This window comes from Lissotriton vulgaris, chromosome 6, assembly GCF_964263255.1.
Source record: "Lissotriton vulgaris chromosome 6, aLisVul1.2, whole genome shotgun sequence".
In the NCBI taxonomy this organism is placed as follows: Eukaryota; Metazoa; Chordata; class Amphibia; order Caudata; family Salamandridae; genus Lissotriton; species Lissotriton vulgaris.
Genome location: NC_141694.1, coordinates 900804830 through 900823373, shown reverse-complemented (window position 1 = coordinate 900823373; position 18544 = coordinate 900804830). Strand labels below are relative to the sequence as shown.

At 43.3% G+C, this 18544-nt stretch overlaps 1 protein-coding gene across 1 annotated transcript in view; it reads right to left on the bottom strand.

Annotated features, from left to right (window-relative positions):
• Positions 1-18544, bottom strand: part of NPHP1 (nephrocystin 1) — a 699686-nt gene that overhangs the window by 205731 nt on the left and 475411 nt on the right. The window contains exon 15 of the mRNA XM_086926892.1: positions 13917-13993. Coding sequence (XP_086783018.1) covers positions 13917-13993 — 77 coding nt within the window. The remainder of the gene's footprint in view (positions 1-13916; positions 13994-18544) is intronic.

Sequence of the window (18544 nt, the reverse complement as noted above, 5' to 3'; positions counted from 1 at the left end):
AATACGTTCATTTGGAAGGAACAAATGTAGTTACCTCAGACCAAGTTAGATGCCGCGATTATCACTGTAATGTATTCTTGCACTTTAAGATCATCCACCTCTAAGCAGTAAATGAAGTCCTTAACCCCTTCCGTGCGTCAGATGGCATGGAGCCAACCGACGCCACTCTGGGCGCGTGCATCGGACGGCTCCCGGCCATCCTAGCACCCAACCACGGGGTAAGTGCTGGCACTCCCCCCATGGGCCGCCCTTCATTCTGCCCCTTCTAGTGCGTCCAAGGAGGAGGAGGTGAGTTTCTCTCTGGGGAGTGGGGGTGGGGGGGGGGGGGGTTTACAAAGAGGCATTGGAGGAAAGGAAAGGGTTCCCCCCAATGTCTCTTTTCAGCATTCCTGCTGCACGATCGGGCATGGGGCGCGATAGTGCAGCAGGAATGCCCACCAGACACCAGAGATTTTTTTTTTTTTTTTTTTTTTAATTTTATGATTGTGTTGCGGGGAGCGGTCCTTTGGGCAAGGGTTTCTCCCCTTTGGGGAGCAATCTGTTTGGAAGTTTCTGCCTCCTTCGGGGGCAGAGCGACCCAATTAAGTAAATATGTTTATTGTGTGCCCCCTGGGCCACCAGGGATTTGTTTTTGTTTTATATATGTTTGTGGGGAGCAGCCCCCTAGACAAGGGTAGCTCCCCTTTGGCACCAATTTGTGTGTCCTTTTCTGCCCCCGAGGGGTGAAGATCAGCCCAATTAACCTCTACGGTGCTCGTGACGAGACCAGCTCGTCATGAGTCACGGTGGAGCTGTGCTCATGACGAGCCGGTCTCGTCATAACGGCGCCGCTCCGCCCACACGTGATTAATTCCCCGCATGTGCGGGCGAATTAATCAGTGGGCGGGGTCGTGACGAGACCAGCTCGTCATGAGCACAGCTCCACCGTGACTCATGACGAGCTTGCCTCGTCACGAGCACCGAGGCGCCGCGCTCACCTCCCAGCCCCCCCGAACCATGGGGGAATTACCCCCTCAGCAAAGGGGTTAATTGAATATTTTCATTGTGTGCCCACTAGGCCACCAGGGATTATTATTATTTTTGTTATATATGTTTGTGGAGAGTGGCCCCTTAGGCAACAGTCGCCCCCTTCGGGGAGCAATTTGTTTGGCCATTTCTGCCCCCTGGGGGGCAGATCGACCCATTCAATTAAATATTTTTATTGTGTGCCCACTAGGCCACCAGGGATTTTTTTTTATATATATGTTTGAGGGGAGCGGCCCCTTAGGCAAGGGTCACTCCCCTTTGGGGAGCATCTATTTTGTATGTTTCTGCCCCCCTGGCCTGGGGGAGGGGGGGCAGGGATTTTGGTTTTCATTTTATGTTGGGGAACGGCCCCTTGGGCAAGGGTCGCTCCCCTTTATGGGGGTGAATATTATGACCGTGACTGCCCCCCTTGGGTGCAGATCGGCCTCATGCTTTTATGCCCATCTGCCCCCAAGGGGGTGCAGAACCCATTAGACACCAGGAATTTTTTTGTGTTGTTGGAGACCCGCCCATTGGGCAAGGGTCGCTCTCCTTTATAGGGTGATTAGTGTGGCTGATTCTGCCCCCTTTGGGGGCAGATTGGCCATTTATTTTTAGGCCCATCTTTCTCAAAGGGAGGCACAAGCTACTAAGCACCAGTTTTTTTTTTTAATGTTGTTGTCGAGCGCCTCTTGGGCAATGATCGCTCCCATGTATGGGGTGAGTATTGTGGGCGTTTCTACACATATGTTTTCAGTCACATCTGTCCCCAAGGGGGGCAGAGACCACTAGACATCAGGCTTTTAAAAAAAGTTTGTGTTGGAGAGTGGCCCTTGGGCAAGGGTCACTTCCCTTTTAAGGGATACCTAGTTTCGCTGCCACAGCTTGGAAAAACATGAAGATTTTAACATTTAGCACAGTCTTCACTGAGTTCAGAGCTGCAATGCAGCTTGACAGCAAGTTCGACCTTTCCAAAGGTTAAAGTCTCTCCAAAGTAGGTCTTTACTTAACTGAAACAAGAAAATGCAGATACACAAAATGTGAACAATGGTTTCCTTGCTCTGATTACAGAGTGCAGACATTTCATATTTTATTGTGGGATTCCGCCATACCGGTGTGTGACCCAATAGATTCGACCAGGGTTGGACTGGCCGTAGCGGGCACCGGGCATTTCCCCATGGGCCGTTTTTGTGCCTGTGGAGGACGGTTTTGCCGCAGTGCTGCAATATGTAATATCAGCCCCCTGTAACAAAAGCAGGAAGTGTGCTTCTTGCTATAACCCCCAGCCCCCACGCTGCCCCCCCCCCCCCTTCGCTCCTGGGGCTGGTCAAGCAGCAATCTGCCAATATTAAAAACTGTTCCATTAAAAACACAGGTTCTGGGGTGGTCTGCTATGCAGCAGCTGGCAAGGAAGGAGAACTAGATAAATGCTTAACAGGTCGTATTCATTAAAACAATTATTTTCGTTCTCAATGGTCTGTTTTACACATTGTGCTACTATTCATTTAATTAAGGTCACCCATGGCAGTGACATCATCAAAAATACACTACCTGTAAAATCCTTCTAAAATATGGCTTTGCCCAAGAATGACGAAGAACATGTGCGTTTTTAGAAAAGCGAATGGATATTAAACTCAGAGTATTCAGCATTCTAATTGCTGTAGTGCCATCAACAGAAAAAAACGGGCATAATAAAGTAAAAACTGACTTGGTGTCAAATTTAGCACAGTGGCATTAGGCCCATTACAAAATCAGAAAACTGAAAGTGTTGTAAACTGGTAATTAATGCAGCACACTGTATACTGCATTAAGCTTGTCGTTAGTGACATAATGTTCACCCATTTGTCTGGTCTTGAACAGGTGTTGTGACTCAACACCCTCTCAGCCTAACCCCGTATTAAATTGGATGGGAGAAAAAAATCAGGCAACATTATGGGTCAAACAAATTCATAACTAAAAATGCCAGAAAGCTATTTGTTATAGCAGATGACTCAGTAGTCTTGAACCAATGGTATAAGGTTGTTTGGTTTACTATGGCAGAATTTCTTTGGGTCGAACCACATTTAGATTCAAAACTAAAACATGTAAATAGGTTATTCTCTGGGATTCTTAGAGGCAGTACAAATTCTGAGTTGCCTGAAATAAAGGATTTCAACATACTTTCTGAGCTGTAATGGAAATTAGCCAATAATAGCACGCCCAAGGTCTGCAATGTAACTATATAAAGCAAAACTAGAATGTCTTATAGATAGGCTTTCCTGTTTTCAGTTTCTATTTTTGGTCAATTCTGGTGTTATTTTCCCAGTGGCTATCAGTGGTTACAAATTTTCGAGCCATTAAAAACAACAGGGTTTATGGAATGATTTGCTTTTAATTATTGCTTGCTTTCTACACTGATAGTGCATGTGTATATACAGCGAGTGTATAGGGTATATGAGGTCCAAATACATTTTTACAAGTCAAACTTATTGTACTACACCATACAATACTTCTTTAGTGAGTCTTTGGTCATGCACGCTTGCTCTTACCTTCCTATGTGAACGTTTCTCTGTGAAAAGGCCCTCTCAACATTGGCACTTGAGACGGGCAAAGCCAAAACAGACAGTATACAATTTGCTAACTCTGGACAATGACATACCTTTCCATGCCAATACTGATGCACCTGAAGATTGTGATTCTCTGAGACATGTTCTGCAACATATGTGTTGAATTGGGTGCATATGTCCTCACTTACTGATGCAGTCAAAAATGAAGCAGTACTTTTCAAAGTCTGGGAAAAACGCAGAAGGGATCTAGAACTTGTGCAGAGTACCTCAGTGAGGCTTCAATAACTTCAAATGCCATGGTTGGTGAAGCATAACATTGCTGCAATCATTTCTTTTCATACATATCCGTGCTTGAGGTGAGGCACGGTCCCAATCTGCACGCGAAGAGGATTATATTTTGAAAAAAGGGTAACACTGACAAGCAAGGTGTGCAACTGCTTCTTCTTTTTGTACATTAACAATGAATTTCTTGCCTCGCAAGCATTGTTGCACCCGACATGAAAATCGCCAAAAATGAACATTGCAACATCTTCACGATTTAAACTGAGTCAATTCATGGAGAAATATGAGGCACCCATGAACTTTCTTTCCTGTATTCACTTTCGGACTTGCAATGTGATGCACTAAATATATGGCTTTTTGTAGCTTTTTAGGTTGGAGTTTCAATGAACATGTTATAGGTTTTATTTCATTCCTCTGTCATATGATTTGTGTTTTGGTACGAACATTTACAGATGCTAATTGGGTTTAGGGTATTATTTTAGCAAACAGTATTTTTGATTTCATTTCAGATATCAGTTTGTCCCAGTGCAATGGTTTACGGGACATGTAATTTATGAGGATGTGCAGAAGAAACAAGGATTTGAATACAAGGGCAATTGAGTTTGTAGTTCCTAATTGGCCGCAGGCTTAGCTAATTGAGGGAATTTAGAGGAACCGGCGTGTAAGGGAGAGTTTAAATGGCGCGCATAGCAATAAGAGGGTTGCTCGAGCATTCAGTCTACATGACAGAACAGAATGGTTAAGAACAGCTTCAGTAGCAGGTAAACTGAAGATTTTGGATCTGGAGGAATTCTTAGCGTTAAGCTGCATGGCAACAGGGTACGGACAAAATATTTATATTTAAACTCACGTTTGACAGCAGGAAATTTAGTGGCAGTTAGTGTTAAAGTTGAGTATTTGTTCATGAGGGTGTTCAGTGTTTACTCAGCAAAGCAGGCAAAGTGGCAGGTTTAACCTCGAGGATGGTTAAAAGTCAAAAATGTATTTGTTTTGGTACTCAACAGAGGACCACAATTATGACATATAAAACAAGAGAAAAAAAGAAACAGGAAAAAGAATACATCACATATTAATATAAAAACAACATAGTTTTAAAAAATGTATAAAAATTATAACATACAAATTCGTTCGGAGGCAATTTGCCCACTGTTAATAGTTCTTTTTCCTTTGTTAGCCTGCAGGTTCGGTAAATAGGGTCAATATATAAAGCACGAGCTACTACAACTTTAGAGTTTGGGCAAACAAATAATAAATGCTCCACAGTCTGCTCGCCTCCTTGACATAACGAACAAAGATGGGAAGATTCCCCAGCTGACCATTTAGATGTATGAGATTGAACAGGTAGGATCCCTAATCGTAACATCAAGATCACCCTCCTTGCACTATGAGTTAGGGAAAACAAAATGTAAGGCTGAATATGTTTATATTCTATAAGTCCAGTGAATGATTTAAAAGTTTTTAGTTTGCTGGTATGCGCATAGTCCAGGTCAAAACTCAACCTTGGTGTAAAACATTTAAGAAAAAGTTTTAGTTGCGATACAGACCAGGTAAGTAATATATCTGTAGTAATTTCAGCCATTCGAAATGCAGCTGACATATTCCCTGAGAAAGTTTGTTTAGCTGCTTCTGTATCAAAGGTTTCCTTTTGGAGAAAAAATCTGAGTGTCCCCTCCTTTGCATGGAGGAGATTATAGGCCCACCTAATAATGTTGGCCACAGCCGTGGCGTAAGCACTTGTTATTCCAAATTCTAACCTTAGAACCTGTACTGGTGTAGCAACTGGGACCTTCATCATTCTTTTCAGTATTTTCCCTTCTTGACGATCCATGAAGCCCCATTGTTTTAAAGGTATATATTCTGTTGCATAAGAGAGGACTGCAGGGATTTTCACTTTATATATTTTCAGTAATGAGGAAAAGTGCCTGCTCCCCGTGGCACTATAGAGTCTTGAGAGTGCTCCGGCGTGTAGATCAGATTTCTTTGTTAATTTATCTATATGCTTTATGTTTGTTAGGTTCTTAGAAAGAATCCTGCCGAGATATGTATATTCTTTTTCTTCATCGATCTTTTCACCTCCAAGCCTCCAATTGTATTTGACACTTTTTTTCCTTCCAGAAAATGCTACAACTTTTGTTTTCTTTACGTTCGGAATTAAGAAATTTTTGTTTGAGTATAGAAACAAAATGTCAAGAGAATTTTGCAAACCAAATGGTGTAAGATCGAACATAACTATGTCGTCCGCATAGAGCAACGAATGAATACTTTGTTTGTTTATTTTTGGAGGCAGGCTAGAGCCCTGCTGTAGCTGCTTTGGCAGGTCACTAAGGTAAAGCGAGAATAACATAGGGGCTAGTAAACAACCCTGTTTAAGACCATTCTCTGTATTTATTACTTTCGTTAAACCTTTTTCGCCTCCCATTTGGACTTGACACCACGTTGTAGTGTGGAGGCTTATTATTACCTGTAGCAAATGTTCGTTGATTCCAAGACCCCTCAATTTATTCCATAAAGTGGGTCGATCCACTCGATCGAATGCGGTCGAATAATCTATAAATGCCATATAGATCGTCTGTTTTCTTTGTGTCACATATTTATCAAGAATAACCTGGATAATTGCAATGTTGTCCGTAACAGAGTGCTTCGGTCTGAATCCAGCCTGGAACATCGGTATCAGTCCCAGCGAAAAAGCCCAGTTTTTTAATTGCAATAAAACTTCAGCTGCGAAAATTTTTCCGGACGCATCCATCAGAGCTATTTGACGGTAATTTCCTGCTACCGTTTTGCAACCTTTTTTATAAATGGGGATAATAATGCTCCCCTGCCACGACTTTGGTACTGCTCCAGTGGTCAAGATAAAATTGAATAGTGGGGTTAACAAAAAACTCCATTCCTTAGGATTCATCTGCAGGACCTTGATAGGAATTTGGTCGGGGCCAAAGGCACCTGTGCTTCTTGCCCTTCGAATGTGAGTTTCTACCATTATAGTTGTTGTTTTAGGAATTAATGGTTTTTGTTTCTCCTTTACTTTATCTGTACAGTTTTCTTCAAGTTTGACCATATTTGATTTATAGAGATCTGTCAGATAAATTTCCCACTCTTTTGGAGGAACCAGTACTGCTAGTATTTTCTTTTTTGTTCCTGTTAGTTTAGCTATTAGTGACCAATAAGTTCTCTGGTTTTGTTCTTTTGCAGCAATTTGTAAATCGACCCAGTTGCGATCTTGAAAGGTTTTTTTCTTACTTATTTTTTCTCTTCTCAACTGGTTTTTCAGTTTGTTTATTTCTTTCTTTTTGGTAGGAGAAGAATGTAGATATTGAGCTCGTATCAGATTATTTAGTTTTTTCCTTATCTGAGAGTTCCAGGTTTTTTTAGAATTTTTCTTCATCTTATTACCAGTATTTCCTTGAGGGTTCATTTTTATTAGTGCCTCTTTTAATTCGGTAAGCATACTCTCAAAGTTTTCTATAGGATCTTCTGAGTGCTGTTTCTTTAAGAAATGTTTGTGCTGAACCAGTATTGTTATTTTGTCCATAAAAGATGAATTCCAGAAGATACGTCTCTGGTTGCTGTTTACCAGAGTTTCATTTCTACAAAGAATCATCTGACCTTTTACTGCAGATTGAGCCGACCAACTGGTTCGTAATTGCATCATGGCATGATCGCTGTCTGATGAGAAGTTGGAGTGAAGATGGGAAATGGTTTCATATAGATCCTTGCCACAGATGATATAATCTATTATCGATGGACTCCCGTTTCCCTGTCTTGTATATGATGCCGGGATGTCTCCTTCAATGTTCCCATTCAAAATTACCCCATTTATATTAAATAGCGCGGATAACATTATTTTCCCTCTTTTGTTTGAGCGGATGTCTCTGGGGAATTGGGGAGTATAAGATTCCAGGCTTTCCTCTTCAAAAATTCTTCCCCACTTTTTTATTTCTGGATTAGAGATTTTCCCATTGAAGTCACCCATAATCATAAAAAGTGGAAACATATGGGCTTCTATTGTTTGTTTAATGATTTCCAAGATATCTTCGAATAACATGTCGTACTTTCTTCCAGGAGGGGCGTATATGTTAAAAAGCAACATTGCTCTTTGCGGACTCATGTTATCGGTATTTAGAAAAAGTTTGATACATTGCAAATTTTCACTGTTGGTCTCAACTATCTCTTGTTCCCATATACAATCCTCTCTCATTAGAATAGCCAAACCTCCTTTGGCATGGCCCCGATTAGTAGCTTTTGCAGATATGTTATAGACGTAGTACCCTTTTTGTGAAAAAGGTTCTGTTGCCCAGGTTTCTTGTAAGGTTAAAATATCAGGCTGGTTTTTTAGAACTTCCTTCATTTTATTTGTTGTTCTCCCTGCAACATTCCACGATATTAGCTTTAGACCTTGGTTAAACAGAATACTTCGATTGGCTAGCACTTTTGTTGCAGTTCAGCATCCCCGGTAGCCATGTCCACGCCTTCTCGGATTCAATATCGGTAACCTTGTTCTCATTTGATTCCAAGTACCATACTTCCCTTTCTCCTTTATTTAAACGAATTTTCAGGATCGCTCCTCCCTGTCGCAGATCTCTAAAATTGCTAGCCCCCGAGTCTTCAGACATCGAGGAAGATCTGGGACCATTGTTTGGATATGAATTAGAGATTCGTTGCCTGTTGTTGTTTGCGGTTTTATAGTTTTTATTTCCTTTGAACTCAACCTTCTCAATTACGTCATATCCAAATCTGTGTATTATTTCTTTTTCCCTAAGTATAATCCCAGGTAATACGGGAGACCAAAAGGAAACCGTTGCAATTTTGTTTTGACCACTTTTGGGGAGAGTCACTAGATTAATTTCCCTGCTAGTCAGTAGTTGAAGAGACTTTATATTTTGCAGGAGGTTGAGTATCCTGCCTCTATTAAGTGGTGTATTATCAGTGGGGAATAGTTCTTCAAATTGAAGTACATTTGACTGTGTATTTGCGCTGCTTACGTTGTCCTTCATGTTGGTTCTATTGACATCAATACTTTCATGTCTTGTCTTGATGACTATCCTGGTTGGGAGATATTCGTCCGCCCTTGGGTTCAGTGCTGGCTTTATATCTGTACATATTCCTTTGGGAGATTCTCCTTTTTTACTCATATATGGCGTACTTTTCTCATCGTTTTTCTCCTGTAGATCTTTTTGGGGTATATTGATTTTTTGGAATTTAAGTTTGCGGGTTTTCTTTTTTTGAATCCTTCTGAGAGGTTTTTTTCTCCTTTTATTTTTTCCCTTTTCCTCTGTTTCCTTGGTTTTATCTATTGTTATTTCTACTACTGGAGGTTCTGACTTAGTTTTTGTACAAGAATCTTCATCTTCCTTTACTAAGTCTTTGTCATATGAATCCTTTTTCTTTTGTTTATTAAAGATCGGGAATTGCTTTTGATTTTTTTGCGATTTCTCTCTGAATAATCTTTTTAAAGAGAAAATTATTGATTCATTGATAGATTCCGTTTTTTTCCTTTTATGAGTTTCTATGAGATCTTCTTCTGATGTCTGGGTAGAAGAGTGTCGATTACTTTGTTTATAATCGTTTTCCTTTTGGTTAATAGTATCCTTTGGTTGATTTTCTATTATTTTTAAGGACTCCTTCTTTCTTTTCTCTTCTACTAAAAATTTTAAAATGCCAATTTGGACATCCAAAGTTTGATCTGAATTTTCGAGGATGTTTCCTAAAAAGGAGAGAACCGATTCTAATATTGCCTGTAATGAGAATAGAGCCTTAGATAGAGGTATTGTCGATGCATCGAGATTTTTGTTTTCGGTTAGGAAAGGGTCCAGAAAAGAATCTTGTTCATGTGTAGTTGTTTTTTTTGTTTCAGTAATTAATTGCTTAATTTCGACGCTATTTTCTTCTACTTTTTGTTGGACTATACCTGTGTCATCTAACTTTTGTAGGCTCACATTACCCTTTATAGGGGATGTTATTAAGTTCGGGGTATTTTGTTCTAACTTGTAATTAAGTATGCTTAGATCCTCTAATTTATGTAAGCTCTCATAGTCTTTTAAAGGAGTGGATGATTTCAGGAGGATAGAGTTACAATCTTTTAACATAGACTTGTTGGTGGGCACCATGTCACTTACGTTGTGAAGCAGTTGTGGGGATTCAGATAATCTAGTTAAATCCCCTGAACTCCCAAATGGTTTACTTTCAGTGGTAGAATTTTTGTTATCAGATAATTTTTTTGATGGTATGGTAGAAAAATAATCATAAATAGCCGGGGTTAGCGTAGTGCGGCCAGGTTTTATCGCTTTATCTGTAGATTTCCTAACTGCTTCCTCAGTTCCCATGCGTTTCATGAAGATTGTGCGTGAACGTAATTTTCTTAGACCCATTTGTCTTTCCTAATACAGCTTCTATAGTAACTTTAGCAGTATATCTCGAAGACTGTTGTTCCTGTTAGGTGTATACGTCAGCACAATACTCTAGACAACTCCCCCTTACTGGAATAGGATTAATTGCCACTTATATCAGAGTAGGAGAATTTTACCTACTTTTTAGACGAGTCGTATCCGCAATGGTTTTGGGCGCTGTTGTTAGTGGGGTGGCCCGTCCCGTCCTCGTTCGTCCCCGGACGGCCTCAGACGGCCCGCCCTTTGCCCGGGCTTAGCTCCGCGCTAGGTCCCGCGCGCGTCCCGCGTCGCGGTAGACTAGTTGTTCTTATTATACGTTTCGCCTGTGGGCGTGTCCGTGGGCGTGTCGCCTGGGGGAAGAGGAACCAGCTGATCCAAGCAGTGGTTGCTGGTCCTCGCAGTCCCCCAGGCTAGGTACGTTGTTTCTCTCCCTGCCTCGACCCTATGGACTCTAGCTGGGAGCGTGATGCAGAGCGTGCCGACTGCAGCTCTCGCTCACACCAGCGAGTCCTCGGGGAGGCGGCACCACGGAGCGCGATGAGTTGATCTTTGCACACGATTGACAGGCAGGAGGCAATCAGGCAGTGGGTTGTTTGCTCTCACAGCAGAGGTTAGAAAACAGCTAGTCCTGGTGAGTGGCGCCCGCGAAGCGGGTGTCACGAAGTTTTAATCCTTACTTCGCCTGTGGGCGTGTCCGTGGGCGTGTCGCCTGGGGGAAGAGGAACCAGCTGATCCAAGCAGTGGTTGCTGGTCCTCGCAGTCCCCCAGATTAGGTACGTTGCTTCTCTCCCTGCCTCGACCCTATGGACTCTAGCTGGGAGCGTGATGCAGAGCGTGCCGACTGCAGCTCTCGCTCACACCAGCGAGTCCTCGGGGAGGCGGCACCACGGAGCGCAATGAGTTGATCTTTGCACACGATTGACAGGCAGGAGGCAATCAGGCAGTGGGTTGTTTGCTCTCACAGCAGAGGTTAGAAAACAGCTAGTCCTGGTGAGTGGCGCCCGCGAAGCGGGTGTCACGAAGTTTTAATCCTTACTTCGCCTGTGGGCGTGTCCGTGGGCGTGTCGCCTGGGGGAAGAGGAACCAGCTGATCCAAGCAGTGGTTGCTGGTCCTCGCAGTCCCCCAGGCTAGGTACGTTGTTTCTCTCCCTGCCTCGACCCTATGGACTCTAGCTGGGAGCGTGATGCAGAGCGTGCCGACTGCAGCTCTCGCTCACACCAGCGAGTCCTCGGGGAGGCGGCACCACGGAGCGCGATGAGTTGATCTTTGCACACGATTGACAGGCAGGAGGCAATCAGGCAGTGGGTTGTTTGCTCTCACAGCAGAGGTTAGAAAACAGCTAGTCCTGGTGAGTGGCCTCGAGGATGGAGTGGGGGAGGTTACTGCGTTCAGTAAATTCTTGAATATGACAGAATTTAAGGGGGGGGTTGAGTTTATGGTTTATTTTCAAAGGCAGGACTTTAATTAAATGACCTTTATATGTGCATTTGTGAATAATCTATTCTGTTGTGGTAGGACTGATACGGGTTGTTCCTATTTTTAAATCTAAACAGCTTCCCCTGACAAAGGGCAACAAAAATGCCCGAAATGCATTGGGATAAAGATTTTAGCTGTAATTCATGAAGCAAATGTCCTGACGTGATGTAGTAAGAGGCCTGTATTGGCACAACTATTTTATGTGAAGCAAAAAGGATGTTTGAAGAGTTTTCATCGTGTACCAAGACAAGTTGGATGAATTGTGACAAGCACAGAATAAAATGGATTTGAACAAGAAAAGTTTGCATCGTATTATGTTGCAGCTGTGCGATTGGTTCATGTAGCATAACATTGCTGCAATCATATGGTAGGTGAAGGGACATTTCTATGCATCATTGCAAGCAATTTCCTGCAGACTAAAATAAAATTTCCTGAATTGCTCATCAACATTTCTTTTCTTACCAAGAGGCAAGAATTCTAACTTGGAGCATGTTGCAGAGCCAAAGGCACTAAACGTGTCACCCAGCCTACTCTCAAGGAGATGTTTCACATCTACACCAACTACGCTGAACACTTGGTAGACAAGGGTGTTTTCAGACTCTAGTATTTTGATTATGTCCACTGGAACAGTCATGTTTTCCTGTAAAAACCTAAGCATGCAGTAGACTGTGCTTTTTCCACATTACTATCAATATGTTACCAAAGATCATCAAATTTCTTGCCTTTGGCATCATCACTAAGAATACATTCTGTTAACGGTTGCCACATGGATAATATAGCATTCACAGCCTCTAGGACTGAGAACTACCAGCTAAATAACACAGTTAGGATGACTCTCAATTTGATGCCACACAAAGCACAAAATGAGAAATATTTGCATTTTAGTTCCAGGGCATAACGAAACAGTGCACCAGAATAGATTACAAAGTCAATAGCATTCTTCATTAACTCTGAAGATTGTAAAGATGCTTTCAGCATACCATCTAGCAAGTGACAAGGATCTCTATACACAGAAGCACTTCAGCTCAGGTATCGATTTTGACAGGTCATGATGCAACCTTTTCATATATCTAGTTGAATTACTGCAAATGCAAACAATATCATTCCAATCTTTATTGAACTTGATAGGAAATTTTTGTAGCATTCCAAGTGACACTGTGTACCATGTTTACCAAACGTCTGGTGTCATGTTTTCACCACTATCTCAGATGCTTGGTGACAACACTCTTTTCACATATACCTGTCACCACACCTTGCATTGAATGTTTAAAGCCTCTGGTGTTTGGCAATTCACCTACAATCAAAACTGAATCGCTAGGAAAAGGGGGGGGGGGATGGATCAAAGGATTTAAACCATTCTCTGTCTGTAGGTAATGTGATGGTACATATGAAAGATTCTTATGAAACCAGCCAGCCGTTTTACCTAGCCAAAATATCACATATGATGTTCATATTTTCTGATTCTCTACAGTAAATAAATAAATAAATAAGACCTAAAACAAGCTTATAAACACTGCATATTTAGACCAAACACCACAAAACTGAAAAAGCAGAAGGAAGCAGAAACAAAAATTTTGTGGCATCCCTAAACAACAAAACTCAAGCAGAATAATCTTGGTCCAGTCTGTCTTAATGCTGCCTTGTATAACAAGGTTACATTGTATTGGCCTCATCAGAAATAAAAATGACTCTTTCACTTATCTTTTCCTTTGTTTGAATGTCACTTAGTTTGTGGTTGTGAAGGTGTTTTTTTAGCATGTATATGTTTACACTGGTGATGGCTAATTTACTTTTGGTGGGGGTTTATCAGTTATTATAGGTTTAAACCTAAAACCAGATAGTCTACTTATAGATTAGTTAACACACATCTTGATATGCGCTGTTAATCTCTCACAAATTTCTAGCGCTGTATGGCAATTTTTACTCTTAAATTCACCACAGCGCACACAGCCTTGGCGCGCTTCCAGCTGTACTCCAGTTTAGTTTTAGGTAGCACTTGCTTAAGTGACAGCTGAAGCGCAATGCGTGACAATGCATTTCAGTGTGGTGATGCGGAGCACCACACTGAAATGCGTCAGTCTAACGCCTGATGCTTGGTGCTTGGCAGGACTGCTCACACAGGATAAAGACAGACATTTAGCAGCCTGGTTTAACAAGTATCCTAAATGTCTTGAACGGCTTTAGATTTCACATTTAAATCACACTAAAAAAATAAACTACCTCGTCTTGCGATTGTTGGATCCACTTCAACACCACTCTCATATGGTGTACCGCCATTCAAAGGAAGTTCGTAGGTCCTAAAAAAATAGAAGGACAGGCCTTTTTGTCAACTTTCACAATAGTAAAAAAGTGTGCTGCGCAGTATCTTATGATTTCTTTACTAGACAAAAAAAAGTATTTGCTGCAACAAATTTGCTAGTTTTGAATGCAGCTCTAGCCAAGTAGATCATTTAAGTGAAGTGGACGGAATTAATAGTTTTTGAAACAAATTATTCAGAAATGTCCCAGAAGCTTACTTCTTCATCGTAAAAGTATTATTTAAATAAAGTTTATTAATCACAAAGAATTTTCTCCCCTCATAGTGATTTTGCAAACAGCTTTGAATGAATCAAAAGGACGAATCGGAAGGCTTCTGTGTGAAATTGTCACATCACTTGGGATGAGGTAACACTGCAGTGTAGGTAAGTGACACAGAATAGGCTGTTGTCGATACAGATGAGCATGCCTTATGGTTATAATAAAACAAGCATTGGCATAGCCAATAGGTCTTGCTTTTGGAACCTTCTAAGTATTTAGTTATGCAGCACAATATCCTTGGTGCAACAACATCAACTGTTGCGTGGTTAAACACTTATACGGTCCCAAAGGCGAGACCCATTGGCTACGACAATGCTTGCTAATTTTTGTTCTTGGGGGAAACCGAGCTAGTGCCAGGAGGGTCAAGGGTGAGTGGCAGGGAGGTGAGGAGGGAATGCCAGGAAGGACAAAGGTGACTAACAGGCCATGGGGTGAAGGGTGAGTGCAAGAGAGGTGAGGAGTGAGTGCCATGGAGATGAGATGTAAGAGTCAGGAGGGTCAAGGGTGAGTGCCAGGGAGGTGAAGGGTGAGTGCTGATAAGGGGAAGTATGAGTGCCAGGGGAGAGGGGTAGCTGCCAGGCCAGGGGGGTGAAGGGCTAGTGTCACAGAGGTGAAGGTTGAGTGCCAGGTCAGGGGGATGAAGGGTGAGTGCCAGGGAGATGAAGGTTGAATGCCATGGAGGTGGGACGTAAGAGTCAGGAGGGTCAAGGGTGAGTGCCAGGGAGGGGGAAGGGTGAGTGCAAGGGGTGAAGGGTAGCTGCCAGGCCAGGGGGATGAAGGGTGAGTGCCAATGGGGCGAGTAGTGAATGCCAGGAGGGACATGGGTGAGTGTCAGGAAGGTGAAGGATATGTGCAAGGGAGGGGAAGTATGAGTACCAGGAGGGTCGAGGGTGAGTGTCAGGGAGGTGAAAGTTGAGTGTCACAGAGTGTCAATGCTGAGTGCCAGAAAGGGAGAAGGGTGAGTGCCAGGTGCAAAGAGTGACTGCGAGGCCTGAGGTGCGAAGGGTGAGTGCCAGGGAGGTGAGGGGTGAGTGACAGACAGCAAACAGTAGTGAGCTGGGGTCTAGAAGTTGGTGTGGAGATCATCACCTGGTGAGTGCCAGGCTGGGACGCACCAGTGCCAGGCCAGACTTGGGTGGATGCAAGAACCTCTGAAAGGTGGGTGCTAGGTGACTTGTAACCTTAGTACAGGAGTGGGGTGCGAAGGAGAGAGTAACATCTTCAAACAAGAAACTATTCAAAATCCTGAAAACTCCACTTTATGGTCTTGCAACTTTATGTGGAAAATAATTAGCAAATAAATGGGCTTCCGTAGCGGACTTGCAGCTTGTTACAGCAACTTATTGAGATAAAGTTTGCATTACAAATAAGCCAGAGCTAACAATTTGAATTAGTAACGGTAAGATTTGCAATGAACTAGAGACAAGTTAATAGTTATTGAACCAATGATACAGAATAATAAAAATGGGGGAAATATCGCTCTCCTTTTCATGGCTGAAAGCCAAAAAAACAGGGTGTTGTGGAGGACTCGTACTCTGGTGGAATCAGAATTTTTAAAAGAGTCAATTTTTCTTAAAACTTCTTTTTTTTAAACAACTCTTTTGGACACACTAGAGTATAGTAACATGCGAGTGCCACTGCCCTGATCCTAAGACACAACCTCTGTGAAACAAACCGATTAGAATAACTGTTTGCTGTTTAAAACTAAGTGGGGCACGAAATGCAGTTTAGCATTCTGGTTATTGCTTGAAGGAAGGATAAGAAACCTGGTTACCTCTGTCTGTACCACTGATATTTATGTGGATCGGAGAAAATGCATGGAGTGGTTTAGTTGACAGGAGACGTGCAGGCTGCTTAAATATTGTAGAGATTGGATTGTCAAGCACTAGGAAACAAGAGCAAATGCTGGATAAAACTAGAAAGGCGAACACTTTCACGGCGAATGCGGCGTGAAAGTGAAACTGATCACGTGAAAGTGAAACTGATCACGATCGCACTGCCTGGCTGAGAGGAGGCTGATAGGCAGTAAATGGCTGGGGGTTGCGGGGGTGGGTGTGTGTGTGTGTGTGGTTGTGTGCGTGGTTGTGTGTGTGTGTGTTGTTGTGGTGGTTGTGTGTGTGGTGTGTGTGGTTTGTGTGTGTGGTTGTGTGTGTGTGGTTGTGGGTGTGCATGTGTGTGGTTGTATGTGTGTGTGGTTGTGTTTGTGTGTGTTGTTGTGGCTGTGTGTGTTGTTGTGGCTGTGTGTGTGGTTGTGATTGTGTGTGGTTCTGTGTGTGATTGTGGTTGTGTGTGTGTTGTGTGGTTGCGTTTGTGGTTGTGTGTGTGGTTGTGGTTGTGTGTGTGTGTGTGTGGTTGTGGTTGTGTGTGTGTGGTTGTGTGTGTGGTTGTGTGTGTGGGTGGATGAGTGGTTATGTGTGTGTGTGGTGTTGTGGTTGTGTGTGTGGTTTTGTGTGGTTGTGTGTGTTTGTGTGGTTGTGTGTGTTTGTGTGGTTGTGGTTCTGTGCGTGGTTGTGTGTGGTTGTGGTTGTGTGTGTGTGGTTGTGTGTGGTTGTGTGTGTCTGTGTGTGGTTGGGTGTGGTTGGGTGTGGTTTTGTGTGTGTGTGGTTGGTTGTGTGGTTTTGTGTGTGTGTGGCTATGTATGCAGTTGTGGTTGTGTGTGTGTGGTTGTGTGTGTTTGTGGTTGTGAGTGTGGGTGTGTGTGTGTGTGGGTGGGTATGTTTGGTTGTGTGTGGTTGTGGGTGTGCGTGGTTGTGCGTGGTTGTGTGTGGTTGTGTGTGGTTGTGTGTGTGGTTATGTGTGGTTGTGTGTGTGGTTATGTGTGGGTGTGGTTTGCGTGTGGCGTGCGTGAGTGTGTGGTTGTGTGTGTGGGCGTGTGTGGTTGTGTGTGGTTGTGTGTGTGGTTGTGTGTGTGTGTGTGTGTGGTTATGTGTGTGTGGTTGTATGTGTGTGGTTGTGTGTGTGTGTGGTTGAGTGTATGTGGTTGTGTGTGTGGTTGGGTATGTGGTTGTGTGTGGGTGTGGTTGTGGTTCTGTGTGGGGTTAGGTGTGAATGTGTGTGTGTGTGTCTGTGTGGTTGTGTATGTGGTTGTGTGGTTGTGTGGGTGTGGTTGTGGGTGTGTATGGTTGTGGGTGTCATTGCGGTTGTGTGTGTGGTTGTGTGTTGGTGTGGTTTTGTTTGGTTGTGTGGGTGTGGTTGTGTGTGTAGTTTTGGTATTGTGTGTGGTTATGTGTGTGGTTGTGTGTGTGGTTGTGCGTGTGTGTGGTTGTGGTTTTGTGTCTGGTTGTGTATGCAGTTGTGTGTGTGTGGTTGTGTGTGTGGTAGTGTGTGTATGTGGTTGTGTGTGTGTGGTTGTGTGTGTGTGGTTGTGTGTGTGCGGGTGTGTGTGTGCGGGTGTGTGTGTGCGGGTGTGGTTGTGTGTGTTGTGTTGTGGTTGTGGGTGTGTGTGGGTGTGGTTGTGGTTGTGTTTGGTTGTGTGTGTGCGTGTGGTTGTTTGGTTTTGTGTGTGTGTGGTTGTGGTTGTGTGTGTGGTTGTGTGTGTGTGGTTATGTGTGTGGTTGTGTGTGTGTGGTTGTGTGTGTGTGGTTGTGTGTGTGGCTGTGTGTGCGGGTGTGTGTGTGGTTGTGTGTGTGAGTGGCTGTGTGTGGTTGTGTGTGTTTGTGGGTGGTTGTGTGTGTTTGTGGTTAGTTGTGGTTGTGTGTGGTTGTGAGTGTGTGTGGTTGGTTGTGTGTGTGGTTGGTTGTGTGGATGGTTGTGAGTGGTTGTGTGTGTGTGTAGTTGTGTGTGATTGGTTGTGTGTGTGGTTGTATGAGTGGTTGTGTGTATGTGTGGTTGTGGGGTTGTGTGGTTGTGGGTGTGGGTAGTTGTGGGTGTGGTTGTGCGAGTGTGGTCGTGTGTGGGTGTGGTTGTGTGTGGTTGTGTGTCTGGCTGTGAGTGGTTGTGTGTGTGGTTGTGTGTGTGGTTGTGTGTGTCGTTGCTCGTGTGTGGTTGTGTGTGTAGTTGTGTGGTTGTGTGTGTGTGTGGTTGTGTGTGGTGTGTGTATGGTTGTGTGTGTGTGTGGTTGTGTGTGTGTGGTTGTGGGTGTGGTTGTGGGTGTGGTTCTGGGTGTGGTTGTGGGTGTGGTTCTGTGTGTGGTTGTGGTTCTGTGTGGGTGTGGGTGGTTGTGGGTGTGGTTGTGTGTGTGTGTTTGTGTGTGTGTGGTTGTGTGTGTATGTGTGGTTGTGGGTATTGTTGTGGGTGGTTGTGTGTGGCTGGTTGTGTGTGTGGTTGTGTGT